Here is a 15202-nt window from a genome sequence, read left to right on the forward strand (position 1 = left end):
GAGTCTCCATCTCAACAGAAAAGAAAAGAAAAGGAAAAGGAAAGAAAAAGAAAAGATGGAGGGAGACATAGAAAGAAAAAGGGAGAGAAAGAAGCTTGGAAAAACAAAAACAGCTGCTTGGAGAGAGAGAGAGAGAGAGAGATTGGGGGAAGGGGGGAGAGAGAGAGAGAGAGAGAGAGAGAGAGAGAGAGAGAGAAAGAACAGAAAGAAAGAGAAAGAATAAAGAAAAAGAAAAGAAAGAGGGAGGGAGGGAGGAAGGGGAAAGAAAGGAAGAAGGGAGGAAGGGAAAGAAAGGAAGGAAGAGAGAGAAAGAGAGAAAGAAGCTTGGAAAAACAAAACAGCTGCTTGAAAGCATCAGAATGCTAACAAGGCAGTGAAAAATTACAAAACTGTGAAGGAACAGACTTAAACAGGTGAGCCTGGTATTTGGGGTTGCTTCCCCCGAGGGACATCTGCTGATGAGGTAGATCAGACGGAGCAGAGGTTTCAAAAGACTTGCAGGGATAGGAGACAAAAAGGACTTCAGGGCCCACCAAGGAAAAGGGGCCCTGGTCAGCACTCCAGGCTTTGGACTGAGATCTTCCCCAACACAGTGCGAGTAACGACGAACTAGAATCTGGAATTGAATCCAACTTGAAAATCTCAAACCCGGCCGGGGGCGGTGGCTCAAGCCTGTAATCCCAGCACTTTGGGAGGCCGAGACGGGCGGATCACGAGGTCAGGAGATCGAGACCATCCTGGCTAACACGGTGAAACCCCGTCTCTACTAAAAAAAAAATACAAAAAACTAGCAGGGCGAGGTGGCGGCGCCTGTAGTCCCAGCTACTCGGGAGGCTGAGGCAGGAGAATGGCGTAAACCCGGGAGGCGGAGCTTGCAGTGAGCTGAGATCCGGCCACTACACTGCAGCCTGGGCGACAGAGCCAGACTCCGTCTCAAAAAAAAAAAAAAAAAAAGAAAGAAAATCTCAAACCCTTTCCGGATTAAAGTGATCCAGGATCATAAATACCCCTACTCACCTTCCAGAAACAAAAGTAAATCCTTTCTGAAGGAAGAGAAAACACCATCCTCCCTCGAAGTAATTCCTACTATTTCTCCCAGCCAATATCAACATACAAAGCCACCACTGCCACCACCAGGTATACCAGGAGAGAAGTCAAATCATGAAAAGCAGAAACAGACCCACAGGGGAACCACATGATCAAGTTATCAGACACAGGCTTTAAAATAACTGTGTCAAACTGAAAAAAAAAAATACTGAAATTGAGAATTCAGTAAGTGGATTTTTAAAATTAGACACAGATGAAAAAAACTGATAAACTGTTATATAGGTCAGAATTCTGGCCGAACACGGTGGCTCATGCCTGTAATCCCAGCACTTTGGGAGGCCAAGGCAGGTGGATCACCTGAGGTCAAGAGTTCAAGACCAGCCTGACCAACATGGTGACACCCCATCTCTACTAAAAATACAAAAATTAGCTGGGTGTGGTGGCGGGCACCTGTAATCCCAGCTACTCAGGAGGCTGAGGCAGGAGAACTGCTTGAAACCCGGAGGAGGAGGTTGCAGTGAGCCGAGGTCACGCCACTGCACTCCACCCTGGGCGACAGAGCGAGACCCTGTCTCAAAAACAAACAAACATACAAAAAAAGTAGTAAATTCTTGGAATGGAGAGAGACACAAGAGTAGAAAATACAGGAAAATATAGAAGAGACCTAGGGAATTAAGCAAAAAGAACTAATAAATGTTAAGTGGAATCCCAGAGGAACGAAAGCGAATGTAGCCAAAGCAATATTTGAAAATTGTTTTCTAAAACTAATAAAAAATATTTTCAAGTCATTAAGTAATGTTGAACAGCTCATGTGAACAATGTTGAACAATCATATGTGCTGACATCATCAGCATAATCTATGTTGTAGAACGGGTCCCTAAGACAATCCTCTATCTTCAATAAATTGTAAGCGAAAAAAGAGATGAAGTAGAAACCTGGAGTGTAAGAGAGTTAAGAAACAGACCATCCAATCACAATATGTGCACTTTAATTGGATACTGATTCAAACAACTGCACTAGGAAAAAGCCATTGTGATATCCACAAGACAATGGGGAGCTTGAACAGTAATCAAATATGATTTTATTAGAGAATTACTGTTTTTGTTTGTTTCATTTTGGTCTGACAATGATTTTGTGATTACATTAGAACAAAAGTTATCTTTTAGAAATATTACAAATTTACAGATGAAATGGCAGAATGGAATTTGCTTAAAATAATATAGAAGTGGTAAGTTAATAGGGTTATAAATTAAAGGCAATTTGTCATGAATTGTTGAAAGAGGTGATGGATGTGTGCCAAGTTCATTATGGTTTTGTTTACTTTTGCCTGTGTTCAAAATTCTCCATAGTAAAGTTTCACACAATTATTAGTGAGCTTGCTTTCCTTGTTAATCAGCCAGTTTCATAACCCACCTTTTACTCCAGTTTTCAAGACAGGATAGAACTAGAGAGAAATGTCATATGCTCAGCGACATGGAGCATGATGTAGGCTTAATGTGGAATCTTTTCATAGTTTGCTCCATTTTATTTGATAGCATCCATTACAGTAACTTTTCAATGTGCCACACTTCAAAATAAACCCAGGCAAAAATAACCTACAGTTTTTTCTCTAATAATTAAATGTATTTATTTTTGAGACAGAGTCTCACTCTGTCACCCAAGCTGGAGTGCAGTGGAGTCATCTCAGCTCACTGCAACCTCTGACCCTCAGGTTCAAATGATTCTCCTGCCTCAGCCTCCCGAGTAGCTGGGATTACAGGCGTGTGCCACCACGCCCAGCCAATTTTTGTATTTTTAGAAGAGACAGGGTTTCACCATGTTGGCCAGGCTGCTCTTGAACTCCTGACCTCAAGTGATCTGCCCACCTCAGCCTCCCAAAGTACTGGGATTACAGGAGTGAGCACTAGGCCTGGCCAACTTTTCATTAATTTAGACTTGGCCTGTTCCAAATTAGGTATTTTCCCCATGCCATGTATTCATCAGAGTATAGTATCTAGAGTTTCAAGTTAAATGTTTTTCTTTTCTCTTTTTTTTTGAGGTGGAGTCTCGATGTCACCCAGGCTGGAGCGCAGTGGCACAATCTCGGCTCACTGCAACCTCCACCTCCCGGGTTCAAGTGATTCTCCTGCCTCAGCCTCCTGAGTAGCTGGGATTACAGGTGCCCGCCACCACGCCCAGTTACTTTTTGTATTTTTAGTAGAAACGGGGTTTTACCATGTTGGTCAGGCTTGTCTTGAACTCCTGACCTCCACTGATCCACCCACTTTGGCCTCCCACAGTGCAGGGATGACAGGCGTGAGCCACCATGCCCAGCCAAGTTAGACCTTTTTAATACTCTCTTTAAAATATGCCTTAGCACCACATTCTAGAAGCTTAGAAACTCTGCGATGGGGGAAAATTTTTTCAATATATTCACCCTAGAAACATGAATAATGCTTTTAATCTAGCTTTGACTCCACTGAGTACTGAAAGGGCGTGGATACACAACACAGATAACATAAAACACGAGCAATTACATTTAAAAGATAAAGTACCTTTTTAAGTAATTTGTGATTTGATATATCCTGTATCACAGATACTACAGATTAAAGATTCTATCCACAGCAGATACTTTCTGAGAGTTGCTACATGGGAATTCCAGAGGAACATTGTAATGTTTATATTCTTTGGAATCTGTATCCACAAGTAATTGAATTCATTGTGGAAACCCAAATAAGTCTTTCAAGTATTTAAAATAAATATTCCAACCTCATACCAAGATGAAAAGTGATTTCTGGTCAAGTTTTCATTTCTTTCCAAGTATATATGTAAAGAATTTTTCATAATAAGGCTTTACATACAATCATACGTAAGCCATGAGCTGTTACTTCCTGCTGATAGCTTCAAACTGCTTAAGCTTTACTTTCTTATTAAACACTAAGGAGAAAGACTCTTCTGAGGCATATGAGAGACAGTCACCTTCTGGCTTTTTGTGGAAAATTTAACAGCCAAATTTTATCTAACTTAATGACAAAACCTATACTCAAGTAACTCAAGTACTCAAATTCGTTTTGTTTTTTTTTTTTTTTTTTTTTGCCGACATGGTGTCTTGCTCTGTCACCCCAGCTGGAGTACAGTGGCGTGATCTCGGTTCACTGCAACCTCTGTCTCCCAGGTTCAAGCAATTCTCCTCCCTCAGCCTCCTGAGTAGCTGGGACTACAGACACCTGCCACCACAGCTGGCTAATTTTTGTATTTTTAGTAGAGATAGGGTTTCACCATGTTGGCCTGGCTGGTCTTGAACTCCTGACCTCATGATCTGCCCGCCTCGGACTCCCAAAGTGCTGGGACTACAGATGTAAGCCACTATGCCCGGCCAAATGTATTATTTTCAAAAGAAAGGAATCATGGCTGGGCATGGTGGCTCACACCTGTAATCCTAGCACTTTGGGAAGCTGAAGTGAGCAGATTGCTTGAGTCCAGGAGTTCAAGACCAGCCTGAGCAACATGGTGAAATCCTGTCCCTGTCTCTACAAAAAAATACAAAAATTAGCTGAGAGTAGTGGTGCACCCTTGTAGTCCCAGCTATGCAGCAGGCTGAGATGGGAGGATAGCTTGAGTCTGGGAGGTGGAGGTGGCAGTGAGACTGAGATTGTGCCACTGCAGTCCAGCGCAGTCTGGGCAACAAACTGAGACCCCATCTCAAAAACAACAACAACAACAAAAAGCCATGATCTAAAACTACTAGGTATCAACAGATTAATCATCTAAAAGCATTGCTTTTTTATTATCCCTTTGTACAAAAACCATCAATGGGCTGGGCGCAGTGGCTCACGCCTATAATCCCAGCACTTTGAGAGGCTAAGACAGGTAGATCACTTGAGGTCAGGAATTCGAGACCAGCCTGGCCAACATGGTGAAACCCCATCTCTACTAACATACAAAAATTAGCTGGGCATGGTGGCAGGCACATGTAATCCCAGTTACTTGGGAGGCTGCAGCAGGATTATTGCTTGAACCCAGGAGGTGGAGGTTGCAGTGAGCCGAGATTGCACCACTGCACTCTAGCCTGGGTGACAGAGCAAGATTCCCTCTCAAAAAAAAAGTCTTTGTAGATTTAAAGTTAATCACATAATTAAATCTGATTCTGAAAAGTAAAACAGCCTAGTGTCAAGGTTGTCCTACAAATTACCAAAAAGAAAAGAAAATGCTAACACATACACATACTTTATGTGCTTAAATAACCATTTTATACCTAGCACCAACCTAAAAAAGGAAATATCTGACTAAATATCTGTGAATAGAAAAAAAAAAATTCATTTAGAAACCCTTAAGTGGTTAATGCTTTTTAAGTTTTTTAAATCAATATGGATTTCTAGCCCAACAAAATAAAGAACAAATGAAAAATGGCTTTTAAAGACATTGCCTGTACAGAAGAACATTGATATTTGTTTGCTGGTGTCAAATGTGGAATCCAATAGCACAGACACAAGGACACAGAATTCATTTGCTTCATAACAATGCTGAGTTTCTTAAAATATCCCAAGCAGAACCCATTATAATTTCTGACATAAAATCTAAATGGGAAAATTTTTTAAAGTACTATAAACTCTAAATCTGAATTTTGAGTAGCAAAAAAGGTAATAACATGCCACAAACACCGAAAGGCAACAGTTAGAGAAGTAACATTTACTTCACGCCAGGAAAATGCTCTGACCTAGCATTTTCCTACATCCCTCGCTTAATCCTCACGTTGATCTGATCATGATCCCCATTTTACAGATGAAACGGGGGGCCCAGGAGACTGAGTACCTTGTCATGGAGCCAGTCTGGCTCAAGTCTGTTTTTAAGCACTATACTACTTCTTTTTTTTTTTTGAGAGAGTCTCGCTTTGTCGCCCAGGATGGAGTACAGTGGTGTGATCTCAGCTCACTGCAGCCTCTGCCTCCCAGGTTCAAGCAGTCCTTGTGCCTCGGCCTCCCAAGTAGCTGGGACTACAGGCGTGCGCCACTATGCCTGGGGCTTACTTGCTTCTTAAATAGAAAGTTACTCCACAGAGGCCAGGTGTGGTGGCTCACGCCTGTAATCCCAACACTTTGGAAGGCCAAGGTGGGCAATCACCTGAGGTCAGGAGTTCGAGACCAGCCTGGCTAACACGGTGAAACCCTATCTCTACTGAAATTACAAAAATTAAAATGCTGGGGGTGGTGGCGGGTGCCTGTAATCCCAGCTGAGGCAGGAGAATCACTTTAATCCGGGAGGCAGAGGTTGTAGTGAGCTGAGATTGTGCCACTGCATACTGGCCTAGACGACAAGAGCGAAACTCCGTTACTCCACAGAGAATGTAATGGAAATTAAATTTCAACATATAGCTGTCCCTTGAACAACATGGGTTTGAACTGCGAAGTTCATTTACACACAGATTTTTTCCAACCAAACTTGGATTGAAAATACAGTATTCTCACCGGATGCAAAATCTGCTTATGCGCAAGGTGGAATTCTCCCATGCACGGGCTCCACAGGACTGAAGGAGTGTGTGCAGATTTGGGTGTACGTGGATGGTCCTGGAACCAATTTTCTGCATATACTGAGAGACAAGTATGTCTACTTCCTACAGGAAGCGGGGAGTTCTCAAAAGAGATGTGAAGGAATACTGGGAATGTCACATTTTAGTTAGAAACAGGATTTTATTTTTAAAAACAGAAAAATCAAACAATATTTTTAAAATGCAATCCATTGATGTCATCATATTTGGTGTGGAATACCTAAGAATGCACTGACCGAAATGTCTGTTCTAAAAACAAACATTTTTTGATATCAGTATCAACCCACTTTAATGTATATGTAAGAGAACTTCGCTTGAAAAATACAAATATACATACTCAAGAGCACTACCAAATTTTGAAGCTTCATGTATTCACTGCCAACGTATTGTACATAACTAAAAGTCGTTTTAAATGTTTTCTAAACAGGGAGTGATGTGGATATCAACAACGGTTTCATCCTAAAACTGAGTTTTAGCATTTGTTTAGTATAGTTTACCTATGTAGTTAAAGCACATTACAATAATCTTTCACCCGTTCCTTGTGGCTTATGTTTATTTTCATTTTTTTTAGAGAAGGAATCTTGCTATGTTGTCCACGATGGATTCAAAATCCTGGGCTCAAGAGATCCTCCTGCCTCAGCCTCCCGAGCAGCTGGGACTATAGGTGTGCGCTGCCACACTCCACAGCTGATGTTTTAATAAAGTGCCACTGAGTATCAGACTGATCAGACTGAAAATATCCCAGAACTTCAGACCAGGTTAAGAGGGGCCAATGAGAAGATCATGAAAAGTGACATCAGATGAAAGCTGAGATCTGTGAAAGTTTCAAACCAGTTTTTCCAAGTAGTCCACAGACAGTTTGATAGGATAAGCCCAGTTCTTTACATAACGTAGCAGTCATCATGTCTGAGTACTAACTGTTCTCTTCTCATTGGTTTCTGTGAAATTTGCTGTTCTGTTACTTTTTAAAGATTCTAACAAGTTTTTGACGCTTTCATTTGCAGACCTTTTTCTTTTCTTCTTGGTAAAGGACCTTCTGTTCGGAACAGTTGGTAGCAATATGGCTGCCAGCCCCCAGGGCTGATTATTTGATACGGAAAGTCGGTCTGTATCTTTCTGTTGTAAAACCCAGGCACTTTCCTGGGCCAAATCTACAAATTTTTGCAGCTGGCTTTGACTTACATTTTTGCTTATGTTGAGAGCAGTTTCAAATGGATTCTGAATGTACAGAGGAGAAGAGTCAGGTTTGTTTTGCTCCCTTCCCTATAGATCATTACACAGAAGAAAAAACGAGTTACTGTACATGAAGGGCTTAAATATAAAAACCGTTAACTCAATAAAATGTCAAAACATATAAAACACCAGCATTAACTTTACACAGTAAAGAATTTCTTTTTCAGGGGACTGAGTATGTATCCATGCTGGGTGTGTGTACTTCTCATTTTTTGTGGTTTTCTTTTCCCAGTTGTAGTTTTATGAGTGTTCTTTGGAGAAATAACTTAGGCTTATCATCTATGGATGATGATGTCATTGCTCAGAGAAGAGGTATCTGGACTAAGTCAACTGACAAAAGCATTTTTAAAATAGTATAACTTTTACCTGACAAGGTAGAGCATGAAAAGAGAAAAAAATGATTAAAAATGGCAGAAAGTAAGATGAAGACATATTTATTTCTGAGACTTGCTAAAAGCATACCTATTATGGTAGAAAAAGAAACACACAAAATTAGAAACTTTAAATTAAATATATTAATTAATGTTTCCCAAGTATGAGATGAGGAAAAAAGAGCAGGAACAAAGGATTATTCATTATTTATTTAAAACACTAAAAAGTTTCCATTATCTTCCTAGAGATCCAACAACAGGGCTCTGCCACATAAGATAGTATCTCACAGAAATAAAAAAGACACCTGTAATCCAAGCATTTTGGAGGCCGAGGGAGGCAGGTGGAACACCTGAGGTCAGTAGTTCAAGACAGGCCTGACCAACATGGTGAAATCCCATTTCTACTAAAAATACAAACTTAGCCAGGTGTGGTGGCGCGTGCCTGTAATCCCAGCTACTTAGGAGGCTGAGGCAGGAGAATCACTTGAACCCAGGAAGCAGAGGCTGCAGTGAGCCAAGATCGTGCCACTGCACTCCAGTCTGGGCAATGGAGTGAGACTCTGCCTCAAAAAAAAAAAAAAAAAAAAAAAAAAAGAGAGAGAGAAAGAAAAGCTAAAGCTATGAATCATATGACCAATATAAGCCATTAGTCTACATATCTTTTCCTCTTTCAAATGATACCATAAATATTACTTAATTAACTATTACAAAGCCAATGGTCAAAATTCCCCAATGTGAGCAGCAACTATTTATTCCCTAACTTATTTCATGCTTAGTATCTCTGAGCTTTGGAGTACAAAAAGGGTGACAAACTTTGTATGCTTATGACTTTTTCCTTCTAGATTGCATTTGCAAAGCTTTCTGAATGAATCCTTTCTCCTCTCCCCAATCTTTTATTTTAACAGAGTCCATGAGCAGGGTAAGAGGGAAGGATGAAAAGAGAGGTGAAGAAATAAGGAGAAAGTATATCTGGGTTTGTGTTTTATGAAGCCAATCTTGTAAGATTTGTAATCAAGTAGCCAAATGCTAAACAAAATAAACTCAAACAGAGGGCTATGCCAAGTCATCTCCCACTTGTAAACAAATTTTGTCTAGGCTTCTGCCTGAGTTTCTTTTTTAAAAGAAAAAATGTCTTTCATCCCAGGTGCTCAGAAGAATCCAAATCATAAGTTCATTTGCTCTAAAAAAAAAAAAACAAACCTAAACCCTAAGGGCTCAAATTGAGGGAATCACTGAAATCTATCTTTGGGACTTAAATTTATTCCATAGACACAAATCCAGTTTAAAAACAGCTGTATGTAAATAATATTTTTCAGGAAACTTTCTGGAATGTATTCCATATTGTGAGGGAAACAGTATTACACTAAGTGAGGACAGAAGTCCCATGGCATAATAAGAAGGCAGATGCTAAAGAGCTAGCTTTTGCTCTTTGGCATAAAGGGATGACTGATCTTAGTCAAATCATGTAACTTCTCTGGACATCAACCTCCTTGTTACTAGCAATTACTATAGAAAAGAAATAAAATAACATTCATTAGAGTGTTTTGAAAACAGTTAATTAAATATTACTACGGTGGAAGACCAGATACTAATAACTAGTGAAACATTATTTACCTGTCGAATATTTATGGAATTTTTATTGAAAGCAAAATTGCCGAAGTACTCAAAAAATTCCTTCAGTAGTAATTCTGTAAGAAAATAAAACAAGGACAATTAGAGGAAAGCCTATTTCAATCCAAAAAGGATCAAGTAAACAGAAAGACACTTACCTAATGTTTCTGTGTTCCCTGAAGGTTTAATTCTATTCAAGTCACGAACAAATGTGCAGTTGTTGCCTTCTATTATACATTTATCTTCTGCATCTTAAACACAAAAAACATTTCACATATTTCCCTTTTTTTTTTTTTTTTTTGCCTGAGACAGAGTCTCGCTCTGTCATCTAGGCTGGAGTACAGTGGTATGATCTCAGCTCACTGCAGCCTCCGCCTCCCGGGTTCCAGCAATTCTCCTGCCTCAGCCTCCCGGGTAGCTGGGATTACAGGCACATGCCCCCACGCCCAGCTCATTTTTGTATTTTTAATAGGGATGGGGTTTTACCATGTTGGCCAGGCTGGTCTTGAACTCCTGACCTCAGGTGATCCGCCCACCTCATCTCCCAAAGTGCTGGGATTACAGGCATGAGCCATGCGCCTGGCCTATTTCACATATTTCAAAGATATTTCCTACCTCAGAATAAAAATCTATGATTTAAACAAATTTAAGACCGGGCGCAGTGGCTCACACCTGTAATCCCAGCACTTTGGGAGGTTGAGGCGGGCAGATCACCTGAGGTCAGGAGTTCGAGACCAGCATGGTCAACATGGTGAAACCCCGTCTCTACTAAAAATACAAAAATTAGCCAGGTATGGTGGCATGCTCCTGTAATCCTAGCTACTGAAGAGGCTGAGGCACGAGAATCTCTTGAACCCAGGAGGCGGAGGTTGCAATGAGCTGAGATCACACCACTGCACTACAGCCTGGGCAACAGAGCAAGACTCCATCTCAAAAGACAAAACAAAACAAATAAATGTAAATAAATTTCTACTCTATTCTTTATTTAAATCATAGATTTTATGAATGATTAAATAATTACAATTGAATGATTTAATAATGATTTAATCTACAATTTCTTGTCTATGATTTAATGATATTAATTTCCCTATGGGATAACTGATCTCAAATCTTTTTATCTTCTTTTAATTAAGTTAAATTTAAAAAAAGATTTGAGACTAGTTATGCCACAGTGAAATTAACATTACATTTAATTTAGCAATCTAGAATTATTATCTTTCAACAACCCAATGATTCCTAATCAATTTTTGAGGTAATCAGTTTTCTAATAGTAGATGAAAATATAGGGAGTTTCCCCATCTTTCACCAAACCAAATTTCAGCACTATCTCTAGTCAATACTTCATTTACATACCCAATTCCATTCTTACCATTTTCATACATGACACAAACTGAATGCTAACAAAAAAAGCTTCAGGTAATTTCTAAAATGTAGCACTCTAGAGTAACTGGAATTCAGTAATTAAGCAAAACGAACTCAATGACAGCACATTAGACTCAGGCATTCACCTCTTCTACTAGTATTTATACCTTTAGAGGTAATCATTTTCATAAATATACAACCACCATGAAATCCCTGGCCCACACTATCTGCAATAGATAATATGTTGTTTACAAGAGCAAATTCCCACTTTTCAGAAATCTCATGAATGGCTACTTCTTATCTGAGAGCATTTCATAATTTCAAACTGGTTCTCCATCCTTTTTGTTCCATTCACCATCTGACTTATCTGACTGCATTCTGACTGTCTGTATGCTGTCCACTCCTCTGCCCCAGTCTGGAACTACAAAGGCCACTATCCTATTCATTACTGCCTAACTCCCCACCACCGACCTGCCCGCAACGAGCATCTAGCATATAGCAGGCATATAATCAATAATCTGAATGATTGCTGATATTTTATTTTTTATTTTAATTTTTTTTTGAGATGGAATCTGGCTCTGTCACCCAGGCTGAAGTGCAGTGGCGTGACCTTGGCTTACTACAACCTCCGCCTCCCAGGTTCAAGTGATTCTCCTGCCCCAGCCTCCTAAGTAGCCGGAACTACAGGCAAGCACCACCACGCCTGGCTAATTTTTATATTTTTAGTAGAGACAGGGTTTCACCATGTTGGCCAGGCTAGTCTCAAACTCCTGACCTTAAGTGATCCACCCACCTTGGCCTCCCAAAATGCTAGGATTACAGGCGTGAGCCTCCGTGCCCAGCCCTGATATTTGATTTCAAATGCCTATAATCACCAGAGAGATAAATAAGCCTCCTATAAATTTGTCTCCCATTTTTTGTGTTTTTTGTTATTTTTTTGTCAAGCCCTGGTTACTTGCATAATTTCTCAAAAATTAGTCTAGGTTCTAACATTTTAATAGCACATTTTATGTGCTCTACTATACAATTTATAATATGTTGAAGGAACTATATAAAATGTGTGTGTGTGTGTGTGTGTATATATATATATTTCTACTTAGATCTATTTTTAAGGAACCTAGGCACATGTTTTACTACTTCAAGTAATTAACAGTTTATGTTTTTTGTGATGCAGTGTCACGTCACATATATTGATGCTCTTTTAGCTGCTGTGTCTTTTTTCAGGAACGAATCTTCAATGAAAGCACTAAGCACAGAAGTAAATGTAACAAAAGTAGCAAAGTCAGAAAGCATGGAAAACACAAGAAAAAGAGATGTATGAGAGAACACAGTGGAGATTACAAGAAAACACAAAGAAACAGGGCAATTCAAGAGGAACCAAATATGAAAGTTAACATCATGGTCCATCTCGCCCAGTACAAACAGCCCTCAACTTTAAAATGTTATCCAATCATTTTGAAATCTATACAGTGAACTCTTACTATGAACCCAATACTATGCCAGGAACAGAAGACGCAGAGATGAAGCAAAGACAGCCAGCCCTAGAAAAGCTTGACAACGCTGAGGCAGGCAGATAAAAGAACTACAACAATCTAACAGTTGTTACAATACAGGTGTGTACCACGGGCTTGGAAACCAACAAAGCACTACCCACTGGGAGGCAGAGAGGACGGCGAGAAACGACCTGACAAATGAGATCCTGTACTGGGTTTGTCTGTCTTTTCTGGCTTAATCTTGAGATTCTCCATAAAAAAAAAAAAAACCAGAGCCAGGGGGAGGCTGGGAGAAGGCCATTTCAGGCAAAAGCATGGAGCAATGAAAAAAAGCACAAAACATCAAGCATCGTCAAGGAGTTCAAGATTGGCTAACGCTCCCCACTGGTACACAGGAATCAACCTAAGAGAAGAGGATGAAAAGGAAGCTGATAAACGGCCCTGCACACAATGTGAAAAAGTTTGGTCTTTATCTTAGCTTAGGTTCTAAATAGTAGTTTACAAAGTCCTAGAAGTTCTGGAAGGTATTCTAGGAATTCATGCTGCCTTCTATTAATAAACAAGCAAGGAAGCAAACAAAATATTGTTTTCTTTTAAAAAAGAACAAATTGATACTTTATTTGTATATCAAATGAGAGGTACAGCTTAGAAGAAATGAAATGATTGTACACAAGATTCAAGTCACTTAGATGATTAAACACCGAGACTCAAGATGGTTTTGATTGTTTCACAGTTTAAAATTATTTTCTCCCTTAGGTCTAATGTCCATCAATGTTGAACTACTGGTCAAAATTAGAAAGTATAAAAACCATGGATTTTGGGGAAAAAAAAAAAGGATAAGGAAAATGTTGATAAATTCTCCTCAAAATGATCTTCACCCAATTCTTAATATTCATTAATCTAAGACAAGTTATTTTATAGCAACTTCAAAAACCATCTGTGATGGAAGGCAAAAAATATATCAAATTTTGCTTGGCATTTATTGGCAATTAGGCATCTACAATGTGCTATATGCCGAGACACAACTGTAAAAACTAGCCTGAAAAATTCTCTTACCATATTTAAAAACTACTGCAAAAATTTAAAAACAATCAAATTTGATGTTTCAAGTGAAATATTAAAGAATTCCAAGCTAGTTTTGCCTGTTTTGATGCTATAAGATGTGAACATATTTAAATGTATTTTAAAGTAGATTTGGAATTAAAAACTCAATAGGTCATTTAAAATTTGTCCACGTATCATATTCTTTTCCTAAAATAATTAGTGGAGGCTAGGCATGGTGGCTCACACCTATAATCCCAGCACTTTCGGAGGCCAAGAAGGACTGCTTGAGCCTAGGAGTTTGAGACCACCCTGGGCAATATAGTGAGACCCCATGTCTACAAAAAGTTTTTTAAAAGATTAGCTGAGTGAGTGGTGGCACAAGCCTGTATATCGCAGCTATTGAGGAGGCTGAGGTGGGAGGATGCCTGGGAGGCAGAGGTTCCAGTGAGCCAAGATTGCACCACTGCACTCCAGCCTGCCTACAAAGTGGAGCACAGTGGCTCACGCCTGTAATCCCAACACTTTGGGAGATCAAGGTGGGAGGATCCCCTGAGTCCAGTTCAAGACCAGTCTGGGAAACATGGCAAGACCCCATTTCACAAAAAATTTAAAAACTAGCCAGGTATGGTGGTGCATGCCTATAGTCCCAGCTACTCAGTAGGCTGAAGTGCGATTACCTGAGCCTGGGAGGTCAAGGTTATAGTGAGCTGAGATTGTGCCACTGTAATCCAGCCTGGGCAACCGTGCAAGACCCTTTCTTAAAATAAACAAATAAATAATAAACAAAATTTTTAAAAATTAGTGGACATTTTAAAACAAGATAATAGAAAGTTACTGAAGGACTGCAAAAAAGAATAATACTATCATATGTATTTGTGAAAATCACTCTCTTAACTAAGAATAGATTAGTGGGAACCAAACTGGAGATAAGGGAGAAAGACAATATAAGTCTTCACAGGCAAAGGACAACAGGGCCTTGACATGGGCAGGGGTACCAGTACTTGTAAGACTGAAGGGAGCAATCAAGATGTTTAGGAGTAGTCTATACCAAGTTCAACTTTCTTCCACTTCTCTTTTTATAGCTTCTACTGTTGCTCAGTTACTGAACTCCAAAAGTTCCGTGATTTTCCCCATGATGGTTTCTATGAGAGTAGCATTAAGCATCACTGCACACAGCAGGAGTGGAAAAGGAAGTGCTACTTACAGGTAGTTTAATGGTGAAGATCTGCCCCATATCTTATGTATCGCTTACCTCTCCACTAGATTGTGAGTTATCTGGGAACACTGTTCATATCCCCACTGCTCCAATAATACCTGATGCATAGGAAGTAATCGGTAAATACTGAATGACACTAAGGGATGAAATGAGCACAGATATTGATGCTGCCCTTTATTTTAATCTCAAAAGTGAGATAAGTGACCACCACTCTACCCCACTGAAAACTTCCGTTTTCCCTTAACCTATCAAATCTAGCTTTATTTTATTTCATTTCATTTTATTTTATTTCTTTAGGCTA

The 15202-nt window shown here is 39.6% G+C and overlaps 2 protein-coding genes across 3 annotated transcripts in view; both read right to left on the reverse strand.

The window, feature by feature from the left end:
• Nucleotides 1-15202, reverse strand: part of LOC126963361 (10 kDa heat shock protein, mitochondrial) — a 328484-nt gene that overhangs the window by 90997 nt on the left and 222285 nt on the right. The gene's annotated exons all lie outside the window — the stretch shown is intronic.
• Nucleotides 5398-15202, reverse strand: part of MTPAP (mitochondrial poly(A) polymerase) — a 38886-nt gene continuing 29081 nt past the window's right edge. Inside the window, exons 7-9 of the mRNA XM_050805637.1 lie at nucleotides 9945-10037; nucleotides 9790-9863; nucleotides 5398-7834 (exon numbers count right to left, since the gene is read on the reverse strand). Of these exons, the coding sequence (XP_050661594.1) occupies nucleotides 7472-7834; nucleotides 9790-9863; nucleotides 9945-10037 (530 nt within the window). The 3' untranslated portion in view covers nucleotides 5398-7471. The remainder of the gene's footprint in view (nucleotides 7835-9789; nucleotides 9864-9944; nucleotides 10038-15202) is intronic.

This window comes from Macaca thibetana, chromosome 9 (assembly GCF_024542745.1).
Source record: "Macaca thibetana thibetana isolate TM-01 chromosome 9, ASM2454274v1, whole genome shotgun sequence".
Taxonomy (NCBI): Eukaryota; Metazoa; Chordata; class Mammalia; order Primates; family Cercopithecidae; genus Macaca; species Macaca thibetana.